Source organism: Podarcis melisellensis (assembly GCF_964234715.1).
Source record: "Podarcis melisellensis genome assembly, chromosome: 7".
Lineage (NCBI taxonomy): Eukaryota > Metazoa > Chordata > Lepidosauria > Squamata > Lacertidae > Podarcis > Podarcis melisellensis.
Genome location: NC_138539.1, coordinates 21,819,991 through 21,843,929, shown reverse-complemented (window position 1 = coordinate 21,843,929; position 23,939 = coordinate 21,819,991). Strand labels below are relative to the sequence as shown.

General features: G+C 38.9%; 1 protein-coding gene across 24 annotated transcripts in view; it reads left to right on the top strand.

The window, feature by feature from the left end:
- Positions 1 to 23,939, top strand: part of RIMS2 (regulating synaptic membrane exocytosis 2) — a 349,650-nt gene that overhangs the window by 253,813 nt on the left and 71,898 nt on the right. For 10 of the 24 annotated variants that reach the window (XM_081918599.1, XM_081918609.1, XM_081918610.1 and 7 more), the window contains 2 exons: positions 10,216 to 10,236; positions 20,936 to 21,036. The exons of 9 other annotated variants lie outside the window; for them this stretch is intronic. In XM_081918599.1, the coding sequence (XP_081774725.1) occupies positions 10,216 to 10,236; positions 20,936 to 21,036 (122 nt within the window). The remainder of the gene's footprint in view (positions 1 to 10,215; positions 10,237 to 20,935; positions 21,037 to 23,939) is intronic. 5 more of the 24 variants (XM_081918618.1, XM_081918620.1, XM_081918621.1 and 2 more) reach the window with 1 other exon arrangement.

Genomic DNA, 23,939 nt, shown 5'->3' with positions numbered 1-23,939 from the left:
ACTGGACAAATGGCAGTTATCAGGTTAAGACTGAGAGTGGTTAATACTTGCCAGGACCAGCTGTTTTCACTGATCATATAAGGACCTGTGCACAGGCTGGGAGGCCTCCTTCATGCTTGTTCTTATATAAAGGAAAATAGGTCAGACTGCCCCCTGGCCAAAGGCCTAGCAGAACAGCTCCGTCTTGCAGGCCTTGCGGAAAGATGTCAAATCCCGCAGGGCCCTAGTCTCTTGTGGGAGAGCGTTCCACCAGGCCGGGGCCACAGCTGAAAAGGCCCTGGCTCTGGTCGAGGCCAGTCTAATTTCCCTGGGGCCTGGGATCTTCAGAGTGTTGTTGTTTGCAGACCTTAAGGTCCTCTGTGGGGCATACCAGAGGAGGTACAAGGGTCCTAGGCCATATAGGGCTTTGAAGGTTAAAACCAGCACCTTAAGCAGTATATTATATTCATTAAGCAATTTTGAGTATGTATTAGAAGATTATGGTTTGAGTGTTAGGCTGCAATCCTATACAAATTTACCATGGAGTAAGCCTCATTAAAGGCAGTGGAGCTTACTTCAGAGTAGACATGCATAGGACTGTGTTGCCAGAGAACTTTGTAAGGTTTGTGCCCTATGTTCTGGTGACTTTGAAGGGTTCTGATTATTTCAGTGCATGCTGACCTTAGCAGCAAGCCTCAGCAAAACTCAATACTTCCTAAAAGACAGACACAAAATGTAGATGGATTTCACGAAGGAAGTAAAAACCTGTCTTTAATCAGCTTCAAAGTTAAGGGAGGGAAATAGTGAATCGCTATGATATGAGTCAAATCAGGCAATTTCAAAGTTGTAATTTACTGTTTTAGGGATGAATAAATCTAGGAAATACACAGAGAAAAAGAGAGAGAGAGATAACCAGTTCTTTGAGCATGTTTAAATTAACATTAACAGTATAAAATACATTAAAACATTCAAATACATTATATAAGGATCACTGAAGATAAGGGGAAGATTATTGTGGGGAATACTTGAATCTACTTGATTCAATACTACTTGAATCTAGTATAAAATACTTTCATTTTTCCTTTGGGCAATAGAAGGAAAATGTGAATACAACTATTACAATAGAATTATTTCATTATTATTATTATTATTATTATTATTATTATTATTATTATTATTATTATTATTTATATACCGCCCTATAACTGGGGGTCTCAGGGTGATTCACATAATAAATATATCTGAATATAACACTAAAACCATATTAAGTATTACGTTTTCCCCAATGCAGATGTTTCATTTCAAATATTTTTGGCTGTTGGAAAAACTTTTGAGATATTTATACAGCATGTAAAGTTAGCATGGCATACATAATCAATTTTGTTTACTAAATATATGTCAACTAAATACGGGTGGTGCCATACAGTTTTCATTGTAATTATTTGTATGCTTTAAACAGACTTTATATTTGTCTATAGTTTTGATACTATTACTGCTTATTTTTTAATTATTGTTTTTTCTAAGTTTTTAGTGATTCTTGTTCTTTCCTGTAAGTAGTAGTAGTAGTAGCGTAAGTAGTAGTAGTTGTAGTAAAAGAATCCCCAATCAACATTTCCCACAAAACTCACATCTTTTCAGATTGTTTGACGTATGAGCAGCTCCACTTGTTGGATTTCTTATATGTCCAGAAACACTTTCTATGAGGCTAGAACTTTCTTCCTAGTGAACAAAAATAGCACTTTCTTGTATGATATATCTTGAGTTTATCTTGCATCAGCATTTCCCATTCACAGTAGGTGAGCTACTAGATCTTGCTTAAAGCATTCTTGTTTAGAGAAGCCTTCACAGATGCTTTGAAAGTTAAGGAAATTTGAATCTATTTTCGTATTTTACCTTTCGTATGCTTTTAAATATGACTGTAATTTTTTCTTGATTTTAATTGTTTTACCTTTATGTAAACTGCTTTGAAGGGACGTGGGTGGCACTGTGGGTTAAACCACAGAGCCTAGGACTTGCCGATCAGAAGGTCGGCGGTTCGAATCCCCATGACGGGGTGAGCTCCCGTTGCTCGGTCCCTGCTCCTGCCAACCTAGCAGTTCGAAAGCACATCAAAGTGCAAGTAGATAAATAGGTACCGCTCCAGTGGGAAGGTAGCGCTGCTCTGGTTTGCCAGAAGCGGCTTAGTTATGCTGGCCACATGACCCGGAAGCTGTATGCCGGCTCCCTTGGCCAATAAAACGAGATGAGCACCGCAACCCCAGAGTCGGCCATGACTGGACCTAATGGTCAGGGGTCCCTTTACCTTTACCTAAACTGCTTTGAGGGATTTTACAGTTAAGAGTGTATGCATTTTATGAAATAAATAAATAAATAAATTGTGACCCACAGGTGATCATGTGTGTGAGTAAAAGTATAGTGGTTAGTTAGAGTGTCAGACTAGGACCAGGGAGACCAGGGTTCAAATCTCTACCTGACCATGAAGCTCACTGTGTGATGATGGGCCAGTCACTGCCTCTTCGCCTAACTTACCCCACTGGCTCATTGGGAAGCTAAAATGGGGAGGAAGCAGAGAACCATGTACACCACATGGAGCTCCTTGGAGAGGAAGGTGGGACATACATACATACATACATACATACATACATACATGAAGCAGCCACATTATTCCAGTAGTACTTCTCCTGCCAGAGTTTACTTGTACACTGGTACCTTAGTTATCAAATGTAATCTGTTCTGGAAGTCTGTTTGACTTCCGAAACATTCAAAAACCAAGGCGCAGCTTCCGATTGGCTCAGGCACCCCAGAAACATTAGCTGACAGCTGCATTGGACATTCAACTTCCGAAAAACGTTCAAAATCGGAACACTTCCTTCTGGGTTTTCGGCGTTCGGGAGCCTATTTGTTCTTCAGTTAAGTTGTTTGAGAACCAAGGTTCCACTGTAGTTACTTCCAGGCAGGGATGTTAAATTGTAAGTGGATGATTCAGATCCAATTTTTCTGTGGGCATGTTTGGCATGGTAGCTTCCATGCATTCTTGGTTATTTTTTAGTCACGGGTGTTCTGTTGCTTGCCATAAACCCCATGGGTGGAGCTTGATGGAATGAATGCAGAGGGCTTTGTTTCTACCTTTTTCTACCTGTGCACTTTTTAAATAACAACAAAAATGTTAAGAGGTGCAAAGAGGACAAGAGCAAGTGTTACTAGTCTTAGTTACCATGTTTCATATGGGCATTCATTTCCATTGGTAGTTGCTTTACTATTATTCTTACTACTAATACAGTGGACGCTCGGGTTGCGAACATGATCCGTGCGGGATACACGTTCGCAACCCACAGCATCCGCAACCCGCAGTGGTACTTCCAAGTTTTCGCGGTCCGCAACCTGAAAAAATGCAACCTGAGGTGTCTGTAACCCAAGGTATGACTATAATAATATAGTGGTACCTCAGGTTAAGAACTTAATTCATTCTGGAGGTCCGTTCTTAACCTGAAAACGTTCTTAACCTGAGGTAATGGGGCCTCCTGCTGCCATGCGATTTCTGTTCTCATCCTGAAGTAAAGTTCTTAACCCAAGGTACTGTTTCTGGATTAGCGGAGTCTGTAACCTGAAACGTCTGTAACCTGAAGCATCTGTAACCCAAGGTACCACTGTACTGAGTGTTATTTTCTGACTAAGGCTTGTACAATGAAGTGTCCTATGGACCCTGATAAATTAAGGTTTCTAAAGTTTTCCTATGTCATCTTCTGTTGCAGATTGTCTGCTATAAAAACCTGCTTATGAGATGTTTATTGTCATCTACTTGGCCAGAGTAAAGTGAGAACCTAATAAAACTCTGGCACTTACTTACATTTCTATTCTTTTCAGTGAGCTGTAAGGGGATACTGTGTGTCTGGTAGTAGCATGTCTTCCCAAAGCTTTTGAAAAAAAAGCCTACAAGTGTATAATCATCTGTTAATATTAACCCCCACATACTGCTCCTGCCCCCCAATTTGGTTTTTCAGTTGAGCGCTAGGAATGGTTTTGCTACCTAAGCATATGCCAAGACACTTAGATCTGTTCTGCCTCAAAACCCCTTTTCAAAAACACAGAACCCTTCACCCTTTCATCACGACTGAATCTAAACATAATGAGTTCAAGCAATGTGCTTAAAACAAAAATCCTATATCCATTATTGGTTAGGATCTCTGTCTTTTAGCAGATGCTGTGTCTCTAAACAGCTTTTAGCCTAAACAAAATGGCAAGGCTAACAGCAGATTTAAGCCATATCTTCATCAACATCATCATTTTTTTAAAAAAAGCTTTGGGTCTTAATCTAACCTCAGTCATCAAGCCTTGAAATGACTGAGCATCAAAGGCTTCTAACGTTGCAGTAAGCAAGACTTTCCTGCCTAGAAACCATAATAGAAACTCCTAGAGAAAACTAACAAAAATAATTTTGTCAAATGGGATTCAGGAATACTGTGTGGCATAGATTTATATTCAGCGATCACTGTCAATGGAAATGAAATAGGTGTCAGGTAAGTGTCTCTAGTGATTTCCACAGACAGGGTGCTGCAGCTGAAAATTCCCTCCCTCTGATTGCCATTCACCTCACCTCCAATGTCTTGGCCGCTCAGAGAGGAGCATGGAAGTTGGTACCTTGAAGTACCTGGGTTCTAAGCTGCGTAGGACTTTATATATAAGCACAAGCACATTGGTGTGTGCTTAGAAACAGGCGGAGAGCTCTTTGAACACCAGCAAGTTGTGTTCTCGGTAATCATTCCCAGAAAGGCAGTCCCATTTGCAACACATTACAGTAGCTAAGGAAGTGGATGCCAACAGCAAGACAATCTCTGTCCAAGGAAAGTTGCAATTAATGCACCAGCCTAAGTTGGTGAATGTACCCTCCCACTGAGCTCACTTGGGAGTTTACAGACAAATCTGGATCTAAAAGTACTTCCAAATTGCAACCCCATCCAAAACACATTGGCAAATCATCTTCCCAAATAACCTTAATTGTCTTGAACCCACAATACTGAATGCACAGCTCCTGGTGGATACAAGCCATGCATCTGAGCCATTGGGGGACTAACAGTGAAAACCTCAGTGATCAGGCAGGAATATAAGGGATCAGGTGGTCCTTGATATATCCTGGACCCAGCCTGAGGAGTATTTACTAAATGAGTAATGTCCAACCCATCCCTTATTTGTGGCAAAGTGAATTGGTTGCATTCCACTGGTGCTCCATTTCCCGCTGTCCCACTCTTTCCTATGGCAGCATTATATTGTTGCATACCACCCCAATCTCTGAGCAATGTGAAATTCCAGAGGTTCCAGGTGCTTCACCTGTGTTCAGTTTCCTCAGAATGAGCAATGACAGAGACTGTGGTATATGGTTTATTTACACATTGAAGATTTCACTTGTGTGTCCTTTGTCTCCCATTCCAATTACATCTTATACACTTTAGATATTACTTTAACATTACCGTTTAACAGGTCTCTCTCTAGTTGTGATAGTTGTTCCCCAAACCCCCGTTTCATATCCTTTCAAATACTTCATTTAAATGATGATATTGTAACCATGTTGTTAACATCCCTGATAAATTCTTAAACTATTTTAATTTAAATGCTCCACCCTTCTCTCTTAGCAGATTTCTATGTCACCCAACCTTCCATCATATTTTTATTTTTCACCACTATGGCTTCCAAAGGTGAAAGCCAAAGTGGTGTTTTAGTCTCCAATACGTATTTATATTTATCCCATAGTCTATACAATTTTTTCCTAATTATATGGTTTGTGAAACCTTATGTGCTTTTGCCTTTTCATACCACAAATAAGCATGCCAACCCCAAATATTATCATGACCTTCCAAATCTAAAATATATGAATTCTTCAATAACAACCACTCCTTCAACCAGCACAAACAAGATGCTTCATAATATAATATAATATAATATATCCAGTGGGGAGAAACCTCCTCTCTCTTTTGTATCTATCAGTATTTTATATTTTATTCTCTGTTTTTTTCCTTGCCAGGTACATTTAGAATAGTTATCTTTATACAAATTTATATTATTTGTCGTTAAGCATACACCTAAATATTTTGTAGGGGTTTTTTTTTAGTCTCATCATTCATATTTTTTACCAGGAGCTTGCTTTAATCTTTATTAATGTTAAGACCTGCTTTTTTAAAAAAATGCGTGCTTTTAAGTTTACAGAACAAATACATAGGTCAAGCATGGGAACATTTGGCCCTCCAGTTGATGCTGGACTAAAACTCTCATCCTGGCATTTGGCTATACTGGTTGGTGCTGATGAGTCTAATGAATCTGAAGGGTCACATATGATAAACTGTGGTTTTCATAAAGGGTAGGAGATGACTTACTGCATTTTGAGCTTAGAAAAATAGAGCTACTCTTACACACACAAAAGGTTACACTCTGGCTGTTTATTCTCCTAGATTCTACTTATTTTATGAGGCATTCCTTTGCTGCTTGTAATTCCTTCTCCTAATAACAGTGTCTTCTAGAGGAGTTATGGTTTCCCTTTAGGTATGTCATATTTCCAGAGAAAAGGGTATTGTCTTTTATTTTAGAACAATTTCTTCTTACATGCCTCATATATACTGCAGTTTATACTCCAGACTGTTTATGAAATATTGAAGGCTCATAGTCACGTTACCCAGATCATCCTCGCCTCTAATAGCGAACATAGGTGGTTGAGTGCCTGTTGGTTTGGAAACAAAATATTACCAAGCAATAATGTAGCATGTTCTGCATATTTGTGGGACTACGTATGTATGACGATGTGCTCAAATTCATAAATTACCTGACAAATAATCTGTCAGCTTGTACAATGCTGGTGGCGGTTGACACTTGGAGAGATAGAGAGCATGAGGCTAATGATGGGACAACTTTGTTGGATACAACCCATAGTTATTAAATGCTTTTGAGATGGACGCCCAATTGCATGGTGGGAAAAGTTGTTTAACTACATCATGATGGTTAATTACAGTTGAAACAGAAGGGTTAAAAGTCTCATTGGTCATTTATATCATTGTTGTTTTTATTCCTTTAAAACCATTCTTCCACTCTGAGATGGTTTTGTTTCCAAAGGCTAAAAGATTCTTATTGCTAAAAATTTGTTCTATCAAGCTTGCATTTAGCAGGTAAATCTTACAGACTCACATTTTGAAGCATTGGCATGTCTTTTTAAAAAATCATGTACACCAATGAAAGCTGTACCATGTGATTTTTTCTGAATGTGCAGAAGAGATGAAATAGCAAAACCACTACAGTTTCTTGCTATTTAAATCAGGGCTGAGGAACCTCAAGCCTAGGGGTCAAATGCAGCCCTCAAGACCTTCTTAGCCAGCCTTTAAGAGTCTTCCCAGCCATGCCCCATCCTGGGGCCATGGTCCTCATTTGTCCTGCTCTGTGCCCTCCTGTGTTCTTTCATCTGTCTGAAATGTGTCCTTGAACTATGGTGATGCCTCTTTCTTTGCCCGGCTGGAGATTAGATGTGTTGTGGAATGATCTAGCTTTTGGGTGAGTAGAATATAGCAGACAGTGCACTTTTTTCCCCTTTGGCCCTGCCCACCATTTTTATGTAGCCCCCGTAATGTTCCCCATGAGCATTCATGAGCAGGCTAAACAAATTTTTCCATCCCAATATAAACAAAAATGCTGGCGAAATGCTGTTTCACATGTTATTTTGTTATTACAGCTGGCCTACAGATGCAGGAAAATCACATGGCAAAACTTTTTCTTCCTCCGAAGAATCCAACCCTATCATTTTTCTTGACATGCTTTCTGTTGGCATGCAGTTTTTGATGTAGTTTTTGAGCATCCAAACGTGGGATCAGAGCAAGACAGAGTGAGGCAGCTGCGTCCTGCTTCACTGCCCTCAGGTGTAGAGGAGCATGCTGTCCCCTCACCAGTGCTGAAGTAAGAGTCAATTATTAGTCAGTTGGCTTTGGTACATGGAATAGGAGAGGCATGTCATCTTGTCTATCCTAAGACAGCAAAATACTTGCATTAGATTTTCTCACCTGCATTCTGATGTGGTATAGTTAAAAAGGACTATACTGTCAGGTTTTTTTGAATGTGTAGCTCACCCTTCATTAGACACATAAAGCAGGCTTGTATGGGTTGAATTAGCGTGACATTACTTTTAAGACACATAATGGTGTTGAAAAGCTGTGAAAACTTACTTTTATAGCAACCTCAAGACTTTCATTTGGATTCTTTTCCTTTAGGTATCATTTTGGCATGTTGTGCTTTCTTGAAAGCATACGTGTTATTGAGTTACTGGGTTATTTCATGTTTTGATCTTTTTTATATATAAAAAAATCTGTCTAGTTACTCTCTGCCTCTTTTTTGAAAGTTTGCAAGTTTGCAATTAAATGCTGCTGTTACAATCCAGAAGACGAGATGCCCATTGGAATCCATCTCCCATGCAAATACCTCATGTGAATGTGTATCTTTTGATAGCACTGTTCCTCCACATCCAGTGGACAATTTTTGTGCATGACTAGAGTTGAATTGGAATCTGTATATTCTTCACCATCTGGTTCTGTTAGGTTTAAAAATGGGATGCTGACATAACAAAAGAAGAGTTTTACAAAATATGTCTATAGTTACAAGTAGATTAATCCTGATGAAAAGTGAATCATTACCCTTAGTGTTCCGGATAGCCATTGCTATTTGTTCTTATAAAGACTTACTGTATTGTGCTTTTGATAGAATGAAATACTTAGGAGCACATTTCTCTCATAAAATGTTTTTCTAATGTACACTTTATCCATGGAGAAATCTGTGTTCCCTCTCCTTGTATAAAAAATGTAACTTTTGTGTGCTGGACAGTGAATGGGGAAACTTACCACTTTTAACAAGCATTCATCCTTCTGCTTCCATGAGCATGTGTGTGTGTGTGTTTATACACAAATATAAGGGACTCAGTACTGCAGCACTATCAAGTGCAAAGCATTCATATCAGCATTCCCAAGAAGGTGTGACTAAGGCATAGAAAATTTCCATGGATAGTGTTTTGTGAGTCTCTTACATATTGTAACATATGTAAAGGACTCACTCTGGCTACATAAAACCTTAACTGCTGGCATCACTAGTGGGCGTTTCAGGATTCCAGGAGAATGGTAGGGGGTTCTACAGCACAAGCTGAATCTGCCTTCCATTGAGCACTGGTGGGCGGTAAGGAAATTCTACCATCAAGAAAGATGCATTAGTGGGCGGTAGGTATAAAAAGGTTGACTACCCCTGATTTAGACAAACCAGGCAGCATAATTCAAGATCGTCTACTTCCTCTTCTTCTTTGGCGATCACTTGTAGCCTACCTACTATGTAGTGCTTAAGTCCAGGCTCTGGCAATACTTCTTGTTTGCATCCCATACAAATTAAGAATGTGTTCCAATAATTCTGTATGCCAAAGGAATTTTGGACAAACTCTCCATTTGTTCATTTTAATAGCCATATATCTGCCCAAGCTTTCACTGTCTTTTCCCATGAACTGTGTCTGCTGGTCAGCCAACTGTGCACAGCTAATTATTATTCACACTGTTATTGATTGATTGATTGATTGATTGATAGGTTGATAGGTATTTTGTATGCTGAAAAGTATGGAAATTCCTAAGTGACATACATTTTAAGACTTGAAAGCATATATTGCACAAAATAAAATATAGGAAAGCATCTTGAGTAGTGCAACCAACATGGCTGATTCACACTACAGGGAAAGCCATACCACAGTCAACACTCAAGGCAAAGCCTTGCTATAAATTAATTTTCCACAAAAATGCTTCAAGTAGCCATTAGAAACAATTCTGCATCATTCAGTTTTCTGCTAGTCCAGCTTGGCTAAACATTGAACAGATTGTGCTAAAAATATAGCATGCATGCTTCTTTTTCATTCACCGGTCATTCTAGAGAAAAGAAGCATAAGCTAACTGTATCTGACGCCTCCTGTGCTGCTTTTTGTGAAGACAGTTTTAATGATTCTAGAAATGAACAAATGCCCATGAGTTTCCTCTGATAAGCCTATACTTGAGACCCAGGAACATTGCCAATGATGTGGATACATCTGTAAAAATGGAGCACCAGCTATGGTTGACCGGCTAAAGGGAAAAAAAAATGTTTTGTTGTATTTTATTCATGCTTATTTTATTTTTAAAAATCCATTATTTCTGCCATATCTTCATTTTTATTTTTGCATTTTCTCTCCCTTTTTTAAACACATCGCAGTGCCAGAGAATGGGGATGAAGGTAGGGCAGTTTATTGACTGTTTTATTTCTTCTGTAGCTATGATAGTCTTCAGTGTGTTACTGACTGTATGCTTTGGGCTGAAAATATTGTTTTGAAAGGATTGCCTCAAATAGCCCTCTTTGTGGTTATAGCCTACCAGCACTTCATGGGCTCCCCATGCAACTGTTGTTGTTGTTGTTAATTTGTACCCTGCCCATCTGACTGGGTTGCTCCAGCCACTGGGTGTTTTCCAACATATATAAAAACACAATAAAACAAAATAAAACTGCTAGTTGAAAAGCCATGGCCACATCAACATACAGGCCCCACCACAACCACCTGATCAGGTATGAAGCCCAGGAAACCACACCTTTACTCGATTCCTTCTTTTGCCTAACAGATGCACAGCCAGTAAGTCAGACTCTTAAGCAGGACCAAAATGGGGCCTCCCAGGGGCAGGGTGAGCAAGGCTGAGCCAGCCTCAGATCTGTTGGATTCCCAAGCTGGCTCCATGGCTGTCACGTGATCACACAGGACCTGATGCAGTTCTAATGACTGCACTGGCGTCACTCTGCGGGGAAGAGACAAGCCAAATCCACCTCCAGCCTGTCACAAAGGGAATTTGGATTGCTCTGCCTGCTATGACGTAGAGTAAAACCTAAGAGGATAAGAATTTTTGACCCTAAAGGTAAAAAGCCTTAAAAGTACACAAAAACCTTGATAAGCAACAGGAAACAGGATATCCACAGGTTAGTAAGCAGGAAAAAAACAAGCTCCCCTTCCCCTGCTTTAAAACAATCATGCCCAGAGGGAGGCTACATTTCTAATTGAAGCTGAAGAGGATTATTATTGAAGCAAGAGACCTTTTAAATTGTATGAAAGGTGGAATTTTGAATGGAAATCACTTTATTAGCTCTCAAAATAAACCTCCACACATCACAGCTGCTTAATTACACTGTTTACCTGGTATTTATGCTCCTTGAAATGGACATGAAAGTGACATCTCCCATCAGGCTTGTCATTAGTTTTAACATCTCATCATTGTCCTAAGCCAGGCAAGAGCAACCTTAGCTGGTCACTTGTGCCAGTAATATTTTTAGCTGTGCCAATGAAGCATGCCAGCAGGCCGAAGAAGAAGAGGAGGAGGAGGAGTTTGTTTTTTTTTTTATAAATATTTTATTAGGTTTTTAATAAACAAATTTCCACTTTCAAATACATACTTCCATGAATCCAATGGACTTCCCCCATCTCCCGAGCACTGCATTCCCTGTGTAACCAAAACCTCAGCAATTTGTTGACTTGTTTTGTACATAACAATATATCTTCCATTTTATCGTGTTATCTGATGTAAACATTTCGATACAATTGCATTAATTTTTAATTTCCACACAATAAAAATATTTCGTTACCTCACTTCTGTCTTATAGTGTCTTATTTATCAATTCAGAAATTTGCCGATACTGAAGCTATACCTTCCTAGAAAGGAGCATTTTTTAACATTCATACAACTTATAATGCTTTTTCAAATAGTCCTTAAAATTTTTCCAAACTTCCTCCGTTTCTTCTTCTCCCGAGTCTCGAATTCTGCCAGTCATTTCAGCCAACTCCATATAGTCCATCAGCTGCGTCTGCCATTCTTCCAATGTGGGTAAATTTTGTGTCTTCCAGTGCTTTGCCAACAGAATCCTCGCTGCTGTAGTAGCGTACATAAAGAAAATTCTATCTTTCTTGACCATCCTCTGGTCTACCATGCCCAGAAGGAAGGCCTCCGGTTTCTTAGGTAAGGTGAATCTCAGCACCTTTTTTAGTTCATTATGTATCATTTCCCAGAAGGCCTTCACTTTCGGGCAGGTCCACCAGAGGTGTAAAAATGTCCCTTCCTCTTCCTTACATTTCCAGCATTTATTGTCAGACAGGTGATATATCTTTGCAAGCTTGACTGGGGTCATGTACCACCGGTATATCATTTTCATAATGTTTTCCTTCAAGGCAGTACATGCCGTGAATTTCATTCCGGTGTTCCATAACCTTTCCCAGTCTTCAAACATAATGTTATGCCCCAAATCCTGTGCCCACTTTATCATAGAGGATTTGACAATCTCATCCTGTGTGTTCCATTTAAGCAGCAAGTTATACATTCTCGAAATTAGCTTGGATTTTGGCTCAAGCAACTCTGTTTCTAGTTTCGATTTTTCCTCCTGAAAACCCACTTTTTTGTCTGCTTTAAAAACTTCCTGAATTTGAGCATAATGCAACCAATCTCGCACCTTGTTTTTTAACTTTTCCATACTCTGTAACCTCCATTTATCTCCAATTTTTTCAATTATTTCCCAATATTTAGGCCAGTGGGCCTCCATATTGAGTCTTTTACGTGCTTTGGCCTCCATCGGTGAGAGCCACCTCGGAGTTTTACTCTCCAATAAGTCTTTATATTTTGACCAGACCATGAAAATTGCCCTTCTGACAATATGGTTTTTGAACAATTTATGAACTTTAACCTTGTCATACCACAAATATGCATGCCACCCAAAAGCATTATCAAATCCCTCCAGGTCAAGGACATCGGTGTTCTCCAATAAGATCCAATCCTTCAACCAGCAGAGGGCTGCAGCTTCGTAATATAACCTCAAGTCCGGCAGGGCAAACCCCCCTCTTTCTTTCGCATCTGTTAGTATTTTAAACTTTATTCGGGGCTTTTTGCCCTGCCAGACAAATTTGGACAAATCCCTCTGCCATTTTCCAAAACATTCCACCTTATCCACGACCTGGAGGGACTGAAACAAAAATAGCATTTTCGGCAATACATTCATCTTTATGGCAGCTATTCTGCCCAACAAGGAAAGTTTTAATCTTGACCATGTTTCCAGATCTCTTTTTATCTCTGCCCAACATTTCTCATAGTTGTCCTTAAATAAATTCAAATTTTTGGAGGTCAAATGGACCCCTAGGTACTTTACTTTTTTGACCACATTTAGTTCTGTTTCTTTTCTGAACTCCTCTATTTCAGTAGTTGTCAAGTTTTTTGCTAAAACTTTAGTTTTTTGTTTATTCAGCTTGAATCCCGCCACCCGACCAAAATCAGAAATTAATTCTAACGCTCTTTTAGTACTAGAGGCTGGCTCCTGTAATGTTAATACCAAGTCGTCTGCGAAAGCTTTCAGTTTATATTGTTTCTCTCCGACCACAATTCCCTGTGTCAACTGGTCGTTTCTGATCATGTTCAGTAGCACCTCCAGAACTGAAATAAACAGCAGAGGAGATAGAGGGCACCCCTGTCGTGTCCCTTTTTCAATTTTAAACTCCTCTGTCACCACGTTGTTTACTATCAATTTGGCCTTTTGTTCTGAATAAATTGCTTCTATTCCATTTTCAAACCCCCGCCCTACTCCCATCCTTTCCAAATTTTTCTTCATAAACAGCCAAGAAATGTTGTCAAAGGCCTTCTCCGCATCAATAAAAATCAACACCGCTCTTGTGTTTGAATTAATCTGTAAAAACTCCAAAATGTCAATGATGTTTCTTGTGTTGTCAAATAAATGCCTACCAGGGAGAAAGCCTGCTTGGTCCTTATGAATAACTTCATTTAAGACTTTCTTAAACCTACTTGCCAAAATGTCTGCAAAAATTTTATAATCCACATTTAGGAGTGAGATAGGACGGTAGTTTTTAAGTTGAGTTTTTTCAGATTCTAGTTTTGGGATCAACGTGATGAAGGCTTCTTTCCACGTTTCCGGTGCCTTCCTCCCCTCCATAATCTGATTGCAAACTTCCAACAATGGTTGTGTCAATGAGTCCTTCAGTACCTTATAATATTTGGAAGTAAGCCCATCAGGTCCCGGAGATTTGCCCAGTTGGAGGTTCTGAATGGCGCATTCAATTTCTTGGGTTGTAATATTACAGTTCAGGGTTGCTCTCATTTCCTGGGGTATTTTTTGTAATCCATTAGTTATGACAAATTGGTCCACCTCTGAGCTTTTTTGTGGCCTTTGAGAATAGAGTTCTTTAAAATATTTCTGGAAGGACCTTCTGATTTCTTCGGGTTTCTGAACCATTCTCCCTTCAATCTCTAGATTTGTAACTGTGTTAAGTTTTTGTCTCTTTTTCAACTGCCAGGCTAACAATTTTCCACATTTGTTTGCAGATTCAAAGGATCTTTGTTTCATTTGTTTAATTTTCCATTCCACCTCTTGATTTATCAGTTTCGAATATTGTGCCTGGAAAAACTTCACTTCTCTCAATACTTCCTTCGATTTGGGCCTGGATCTCAGTTTTCTCTCTCCTTCTCTTATTTTCTCCAAGATCTTCTCCTTCTTTTCATTCCAGAGTCTTTTTTTAATCGTGTTCTGTTGTATTAGAAACCCTCTTATCACTGCTTTGCTTGCGTCCCAGATTATTCTTTTTTCCACATTTGTCTTTAAGTTTATTTCAAAATAGTCCTTTAAAACTTTTTGGGCCTTCTTAACAATCTCCTGATCTCTTAACAAGGCGTCATTCATTCTCCATCTGAACGATCCGGTTGTATTTAGTCTCAATTCCATTCTCAAGGCGTTGTGGTCGGAGCAGGTTTTTGGGCAGATTTCCACTTTTCTGGTCTTAGGTGCCAGCCCTCTAGTTATCCATATTTGGTCGATTCGCGTCCATGTCATATGGGCCTCAGAAAAGAAAGTTCCTTCTTTCCCTAGAGGGTTCTTGATCCTCCATATGTCGATCAAATCCAAATTGTCAGTCATTTCAAAAAAGGTTTTTGGAAGTCTGCCATCTTTCGTTATATTAGCACTTTGTGACTTATCCATATTCACTGAGGCGACACCGTTCATATCTCCCAACATGATAATGTTGTTATAGTCCAAATAGTCCAGCATAATCTCATGCAGCTTCTTAAAAAATTCCGATTTTCCATCATTTGGGGCGTAGATTCCTAGAATTAAAAACTTTTCTCCTTGTGTCTGGATTTCAATTGCCAAAATTCTGCCCTGTTCGTCTTTAAATACAAATTTTGGGGACAAGTTCTCCTTTGCATAGATCACCACTCCTCTTTTCTTAACTTTATCCGATGAAATAAATTCTTGGCCTAACCTTTTATTAATTAGCACTTTTCTATGGAGTCTTGTCACATGTGTTTCTTGCAGGCAAATAATGTCCAATTGTTCTTTTTTCAAAATATGAAATACTTTTCTGCGTTTTTCTGGAGAATTCCCGCCATTTATATTCCAGCTAAGAAGCTGTAGAGACATCCCGGTCTACTTCTTGGATATCACAGTTGGGTATCTAATTTGTCTTCCTTTTCCGGAAGCTGTGGTGCCGGGCCGCCTCCAGATGGTGTGGATCCTGGTGGTAATCCCGGTGGTGGAGGCCAAGAATCTGCGGCTCTCTTTTGGAGGTCCTCCTCGTTGTCGTGTAGGAACTTCTGGTGGTCTTCTGGCGTTTTGATTCTTACCTTCTTTCCTTTATAGGTAAATGACAGACCTTGAGGAAATTCCCACCTGTATGGGATTGCGTTGTATCTTAACAATTTGGCCAAGTCTGTATATGTGGCTCTAAGGTCCAACAAATATTTAGGAATATCTCTATAAATTTCTGCCCTTTTACCTTCGACTTCCAGGGATTTTTTAAAGTGTTGGCCTAATATCTTGTCTCTTTCCTCTCTTGTTCTCAAACAAACCAAACAGTCTCTGGACTTATCTTTTTTAACCGATCTTCCCAGTCTGAAGGCCGTCACGATCTTGAAGTCTTTATCTTCTTCAACCCCCCAAAATTTAGAAAACAGCTCCGTCAAGAATTTCTCTAGGTTGCCCTGTTCCAACTCTGGGACAGCCCTCAGCCTAAGATTACATTCCTTACTTTTCAGTTCCACCATTGACAGGTAGGCTTGCTGTTCTCCTACCTGTCTTCTCAGAGGTCTTACTTCCCCTTTGATCTCTTCCACCTTCTTGCACGCTTGCTCAGCTTTTTGATTGGCTTCCGCAGCTAATTTGTAGTTCTCCGCCGTGGCTCCTTGCAGTTTCTCAATAGCCTGGGTATGCTGCGAAACCTGATCTGTTAACTTGCTGATAGTAGATGTAGCTCTATCAATTTTAGATGACTGATCGTCCACCTTCTTATTCAAAAGTGCCAATTGTTCCAAAATTTGTTTCAAGACTGGATCAGTTCCTCCAGCTGCCATTTCTTCTGTAGCAGGCGTTTCAACTTCCTCCTCCTGCGCCGTCAACACAGTAGGCACCGAGGATCTACGATGGTGAATCAAGGTTGTTTGGACCAGCTGCCCAGCTCTCTTGTCTTTTTTCTTTTCTTTAACTTCCTCAGCTAAAGCTTCCTTAGCTTTAGCTGCTCTTGTTTTCGCTGGGCCACTCATTCCCCAGCTGCTGTTCAAGGTCAAATAGTCTTTCAGTCCATGAGAAAGGCAAGTCCAGAGTATAAACAATTAAACCACAAAAAATCCCAATAAGATACAGTTCCCAGGCTACTATGTCTCCGCAAATCCACTAGGGGGGGTTTTCAAAGGAAAGAAAGTTTCTTTTCCACCATCAAAGCTCCTATTTCGACTGAAATCCCCAAGTTCAGAAAGGAGGATTTCAGAGAGTTCTGTTTCGAATTAGTGCCACAAGGTAACAGAGAGGTTTCAATAACAGTATTAAAGCGATAGTGTATCCATCAGTGCAACAGTTTATGTTAAAAGAAAAGTTTCTGCAGCCTGACAGTACTCATTTGCAACACTGGCAGTCCAATAACTCGGTTGTCCCCTTCAATTCCACGTCTCTTCACAATAGGAGGAAGATTCTCTAACACACTGGACTAAAACATTTATTTCTTCACCCTTTTTCGATTTCTAAAAACACACAGTCTATTAATGCCCCTTCTTATTTCTTTCAAAGTCTCTTTTTAACACTTCAGCCCGCATCGGGTTCTTTGCTTTGCTCCGATTAGCAGGACCGGAAGGCGGACTTCCTGTTACTCGCCTCCCGTTTTCAGCCAAAATAGACAAATTTAAGTTGATCCTTAATCAGTTCTTTGGTACCCCTTACTCACGGGTAAATTGCAGCCAATCTCGATGTTTTTCAAGAAGAAAGGTCGGCGCTCATCAGCAACAGCAGCGCGGCTTCACTTCCGCGAAAAGAGCGATGAACTCACAGCGCCGCTCCCCCGTTCACGATCCGGAGCCTCTTACGAGGTCCCTTCCTCGCTTCTGGGGGGGCTTCTGGCACCCGCCGAGTCCCACGGCCACAGGCTCGCTCTGCCTGCGGTTTATCTGGATGGGTCTCCGCTTCGCCGTAGCGGAAAACCCTTTTTCGCGGAGCCCCTCTTCACTGGGTAAAGAGGACCGCCATTGCTGTTTTGCGCCGCCTCCGGAAGTCGGAGGAGGAGGAGTTTGGACTTGATATCCCGCCTTCCACTCCCCTTAAGGAGTCTCAAAGTGGCCAACGATCTCCTTTCCCTCCCTCCCTCACAACAAACCCTGTGAAGTGAGTGAGGTTGAGAGAATAGTGACTAGCCCAAGGTCACCCAGCAGCTGCATGTGGAGGAGCAGGGAAGCAAACCCGGTTCACCGGATTATGAGTCCACCGCTCTTAACCACTACACCATGCTGGCTCTCACACCACTATGCCATGGGCATGCTGAACCATGAGCTGGGTCTCATCAGATTGAGGCTGCAGCTGCTTCAGTGCTTTTATCATCAAACAAGTGTGTAGGAAGGGGCATTTCGAAGCTAGCATTTGTGAAATGTCATAGTCTAAGGAATTACAGAGGCATCATGCTAGGTTTATGGGCCGGTTCACTTGTACACATTTTTAGGCCTTGAATACCTATTCTAGATCCCTGCATCTGTTGCATATGTATTTTTAAATATATTTTATTCATATGAAATCAACGTGATGGTTTATAGTCTCAAAAATGGGATCATACTTAAGTTTCCAACAAAGCCACTTGTTACCTACTTCATGGTATAAGTATGCATTGTGCTCAAATCTTTTTGAGTAAGGGGATACAAAAGACTTTCCTTAAAATGCCACACAGTCAGAGACTGAAATATTCTGTACAGTATATTGCTACAAGAGTAGTATTGGTTGTCAACTCGGGTTAACTCATGATAATGGGACCATAGAAATTCAGAATATTATATGAAAACAATAATGACAGTTATTCAGGTACAGAACCTCGGGTAGACATTTGATCTCTTCATCTTTTAAGAGAGGCAGTATTTTCAAACCTTTCCTGAATCTAGAATGGGCTAGAAACTCGGTGTTTAAAATGGAAGCTGCAGTGGTATGTTTCACCAGCTGCTATTTTCCAAAAATAGTGAAGTTGGCTGTATTCAGGAAAACTGCTTTGGGGTAAGCAGTACAACGGACATCTGTCTCATCACCATATTGTCTTACTTTAAAGACAAAACAAAAACAATCCCTCTTCCCCTTGTCACAAACTTGAAAATCTGTTTTGGAAAACAAAATACAAGTGTCATCCTATGGCAGAAATGTTTTTCTCTTGTTAACTGTTGCGTCTTTGACATGGCATACTTGATTGGGATCCCAAGAACAATATAACATAGAAATCTGTCTAGCTGACAAAACTACACGGATTGCAGTGGCTTCCTTAATAAATGTTTAAGAGTTAAATACTAGGCTTACATTCCTTGGAAAATAATTTTTTGGTTAAATATTGCCATGTAAGACCTGCCTTCCTTGCAAGTGGAGGAGATAAAGGGGTTGCTCATTTGCATATGTTCATTCATTTAAACAGATATTAACAACAACAACAACAACAACAATAAGCATATCAACAAATTCTTGATTTGATTAACACTATTTATTAACCACTTCCTATAAAACATCTCAGAATGACTAACAATAATAACATAACCAATAAAAATGTATGAAACAATTTAATATATAAGAGCAATTAAAACCATTCCATATAGAAAAAATAAATAAATTCCAGTGCAGATACCGATTGGGATAGAAAATCTCCACTTAAAAGTGTTGCTGAAAAGGAAGGTTTGCAGTAGGCACCAAAAAAATAATAGTGATGGTGTTTGACTGATATGTTGCAGGAGGGAGTTTCAAAGGCTTGCTGTCACCACTCTGAATGCATTTCAACTGTATTATCAGAATTGTCTAAGAGATGGTTGGATAAAAATCCAATAAAGCTAGCTTACAAGAAAATGCCAAGCACCAATATAGCATTTCTATAGTTTGCTTCTCTGATGTGTATTTTGTACATTAACTAGGACATAGTTAATTCATATCCATATTTGATATTAAAAGTATTATCATAATTAAGGGAGAGTGTAGAAGAGGTTAGTATCATTGGTATTGTACATGAATCTTGGTCATAGTTCTTTTATTTTGTTTCCTAAATTAATGATTAGTAGCAGCAGTTACTGTTATTTCTTTCAATTTTGGCTTGAATATTCTTAAATCATTGCATGTACTTCTGATTTATGACTAAGTGAGAACAGCAGACCTCATAATCACAGAGCTACAGAACAATGGCTTCAGTCCAGAGAAACTTAAGCATATTTATGTCTGAGCAAAGCCTCCTGTATCATTTTCGAAGCCCCTTTGAGCAACAATTTGCCATTATAAAAAAAAAAAATGCTTTAGCACCTCATTGCATTCATATTCTTGTTCTCTCACCCTCCATTATAATATTTGGTATACATTTCTGACACTTGACTGCAGTTTCATTCTGTTCTAGATTGTTACTACAATATCCTTCTGCTTAACTAAACTGCTTCCATGAAACACATTATTATATATTTTCAATTACTATTTGATAGTTGTGTTGCAGAAATGGTTGTTGGGAATTTCTTAAATAAATACATACAACAGCCATTAATATAAAACTTTTTGTTAGCTTCTACATGCTAATATTTAGTGAAGGAAAATGTAGCTTTTACTCTTAAGAATAGCTTTTACACTTTAAATTTTCTGTTAGGATATAAAGTATTACTCTTATAAGTCGTTCTTCCATGCCACTAGGGATGAACATATTTGGCAATGTATCCAAATATTTTAAGCATTAATTGTTAGGCCCACAAACATAGGATATCCAATGTTAATCATGTTCAGAGTAAATCCACTGGAATGAATGGGCTTGTGTCCATTCACTCCCCATTAGGTCTACTCTGAGTATATTGCCCATACTCATTTTTTTAAATACAGTACAGAAAATATCATACCAAGATTATTTTATTTCACTGGAAGTAAATTTTACAGGATAGCTTCTATACAGTATATAAAAATTATGAGGAAACATCATTTTGTGTTGACTGATCATGTTAAGCTGCCCTTCATTACTGGCACATTCAAAAATGATAAGATTTCCATTTTGAAAATCTATATGCTTGTTCCATGTGTTTCTGCTTTTTAAAAATCATAATGGGTTTGTTTGCTTGTTTTTCCTCTTGGATAGTCTAGCAGCAGCAACAAATCTTGTCAAAACCTTATATTAGAACCATGTTGAATGTTGACACAGTTGGTGTTAAACAATTAAATTCTCAATGATTGGGTTTTTTGTTTGTATTTTTGCCTTTGTAGCTATCTTATTCATCACAAACAAAAGAATGGATTTATTGTTTATGTTGAAGAACATACATAATCATTTAAGTCAATCTCCCAATATTCACCATTATGAGTAAAAATGCTTATATTGATGTCATTTTTAAAACAAAAACAACACAGAATTGCAAATTAACTGGTTATTTTATTTTGAATTTGACAGGTGCTATGGATGTGGAAGAAAGAAATCGCCAAATGAAAATGAACAAATACAAACAGGTAGCAGGATCAGACTCCAGGCTGGAGCAAGATTATCATTCAAAGGCAAGGGCATTTTGTTTTGAAAAGCAGCAAAATGAGTAACTGTTTAATCAGGCAGTGAAATGCTAGTAATCATTGCATGGTAGCATTTGTGATTAAGAGGGACATGTTTACTTTAAAGTGAATCCCACTGTATTCAATAGGTTGGACCTTTGCTAAAAGGCTTGTTAGCTCCCATTTTTTGTAGCAGTATCTGCCTGAGGTTAGGGCCTCAAGAGTTGAACCCTACAAAGCATAAGGGTTTATTGCCAGACAGAAAAACCACCCCACCCCTCTGTACTTGAAAAACTGTGTTCTTGCATATGCAAAGGGGGTTGGAGGGTAATCCCATGTCAGTGTGTATAGAACTGCAGTCAGGAGATTCTGATCAGATTTTTAAAACTATAATTAATTTTGCCAAGCTCTCATTGAATGTAAATCAGAACTAGTGTGCTAAGAATAGAAAGAATGTAAAGTAGTTGCCTGCTTCAGAAAGTGATTAATGACCAATTAGTCATGTGATAGAATGTACCAATAATAGGAAATGAGCTTAGTAAACTGTAAAGAGATAAACTGATTTAGTACATGTCTGGAATTAACATTTTTTTTAAAATCTACTATGTTCTATATCTTATTCTTATGCTGTATAAAATATATTAAAGTTTTCAGTATAACTCTGATTTTCACAAAGCTTTAAATTTAAGGTTGCAATCCTATACATACTTATCTGAAACTAAGTTCCACTGAACTCATTTACTATGTTCAGATGTAATTATAAACCATGCTTAATGCTATGGGAATAAGCTGCAGTGAGCCTTGAGCTTTTACATTTATCCTTTCATGTAGGGGGAAGGAGTACTTTGGAAGCAATTTCAAATTCCCTTAATCTTGGCTTGCCATTCCATCAAAACCCAGAATCATGGTTTATCATCAGCTATGGTCAGTTTCCAAACAAGTCATATTATGACTTCTGAAGCTGCAGTATGTTTCATCATTGTTACTGTAAATCACAGTCCCAAGCTTGGGTGAAATTGCAAACTGTTTTCGGGGGAAATGGAAAGCAAGCACAACCAAAGTCATCTTCCTGTAGTATATGAGAGGGGAGGAAAGAACAGCCAAACCCAAGCCATAGCTCATTCACAGAGTGCTAAGCCATGGTTTAGGCTTACATTTCAGTACCTAATACTGAAATCCTATATACTACTAATAAGAACAGATAGATTTCAGGCCCATAAATGGAGGGTTGCTTCAGGTGCTGCCATATCAGTGGATTCAGGTGCTGATATTTGGGGGGGGGGGGTCTATATAGGTTTATAGCATTATTATTGCTCTTGGAATATTCCTTTCTAAGTTACCAAAAATAAATAGATTGTGTCATACTATGACAGATTTTATTAATCTCATGTGACATGAAAATTATTCTTTAATCAGAAACTGGATACTGACTGTTCAAAGTTTGATGATTGGAAAATTACTGTACTTCATGTTCTGCTATTGAGCATTTCTTAACGTCCAATGGTAATTGGAGTAGCATCTTATTAGATAAAACTTTTGATGTATTGCTAAAAAAGAAAAAGTCATTGCCATATTTGTATATTAGTTGCTTGCTAAAAAGATTGGGCAAGGTGCCTCAAACCACACTCAGGCATTTGAAAGACAAAACTTTCTCAATAAGCATGATTAGTAATATGGACAATTTCAGCCTTCTTAATATTTAGTCCTGAATGTGTTTGTATCAAGCATGTTCTTCAACTGACCTTAACCTTCAGGAAGTCTTTTGATGAGCTGCTGCCATGAGTAGGGAGCTGCAAAGCTCTCTTGCTTCAAAGTTTGTAGCTAGAGAGCTGTGGCTTAATCTTATTCATTCATTCATCATTTTATTTGTATGCCTCCTTTTCATAGCTAGAAACATGCTCAAGGCAGCTTACAACAGGAACAAATTAACGTAATTACAAACAACATAACAAAAGTAGCAATAGAAAAAAACATCCAAAATTACACAACCAAAATGAACAGTTTTCACCTGAAACATAATAAGATCTAAAAATAAAGATACAAAAAATTAATATCAACAACAGCAACAAACCCGCACCAGCCCAGCTCCCTAAACAACACCTCAGCCCAAGAGTCTGTTCAGCAGCCTTGCCACAGTCAGGGCCCTGCCCTCCCAGCTCAGGATCCCTTCAGGATCTTCCAGGACTCACAGCCAAGATGGTCTGCTTTTGGATAGCCACTGGACCTCTGTTAGAAACTCTCTCTGTTGAGGCAGCCCATCTTCTTGTTGTCACAAATAGCTTTCACACTTTTGTATATGAATAAGAATGTCATTTAGGCAAAACAAACAAAAGGAATAAGTAAATATTTAGGTCCTTGGAATGAAATTATGGCTCTGTTAGAGCATATTTTGGAATGTCCAATAACTTCCTTCTGTTGGAATGTATGTTCTAAATCATCTGGCGCTGGTACTTTTCCAAACGTTTCTTGCTGAGGAATGCAGTATGCATACACCAGACACCTAAGAATAGATTTCCTTTTATGTAGGCAAAGATATCAACAAACACTAGGAAGTGACTTCTACTTCACTTCTATTTCAGTCATATGCACAAATCCAAGTGTCACACTTGGTAATATAAAAAGTGAAAACACAAATGGAAATATCCCTCCTAGGTTGAGTTTGCTAGGACTCTACGCCTAAACCAGGGCTTTCACTCAGTTAAAGGTATCTTAGCTGATTAATCATTTGAATTTTATGGAATGAATTAATCAATGCAATTCTTGTATTCATATTTCCCAGTAGCAACTCAGAAATATGAACATAAAAATACTGTATGCACATAAGGATTGGCATGCATATTTCCCCCCTCTCAGAATCACACACATAGATGCTTCTCCTAACCACCTGACAACATAGCCATACACACAGAGCA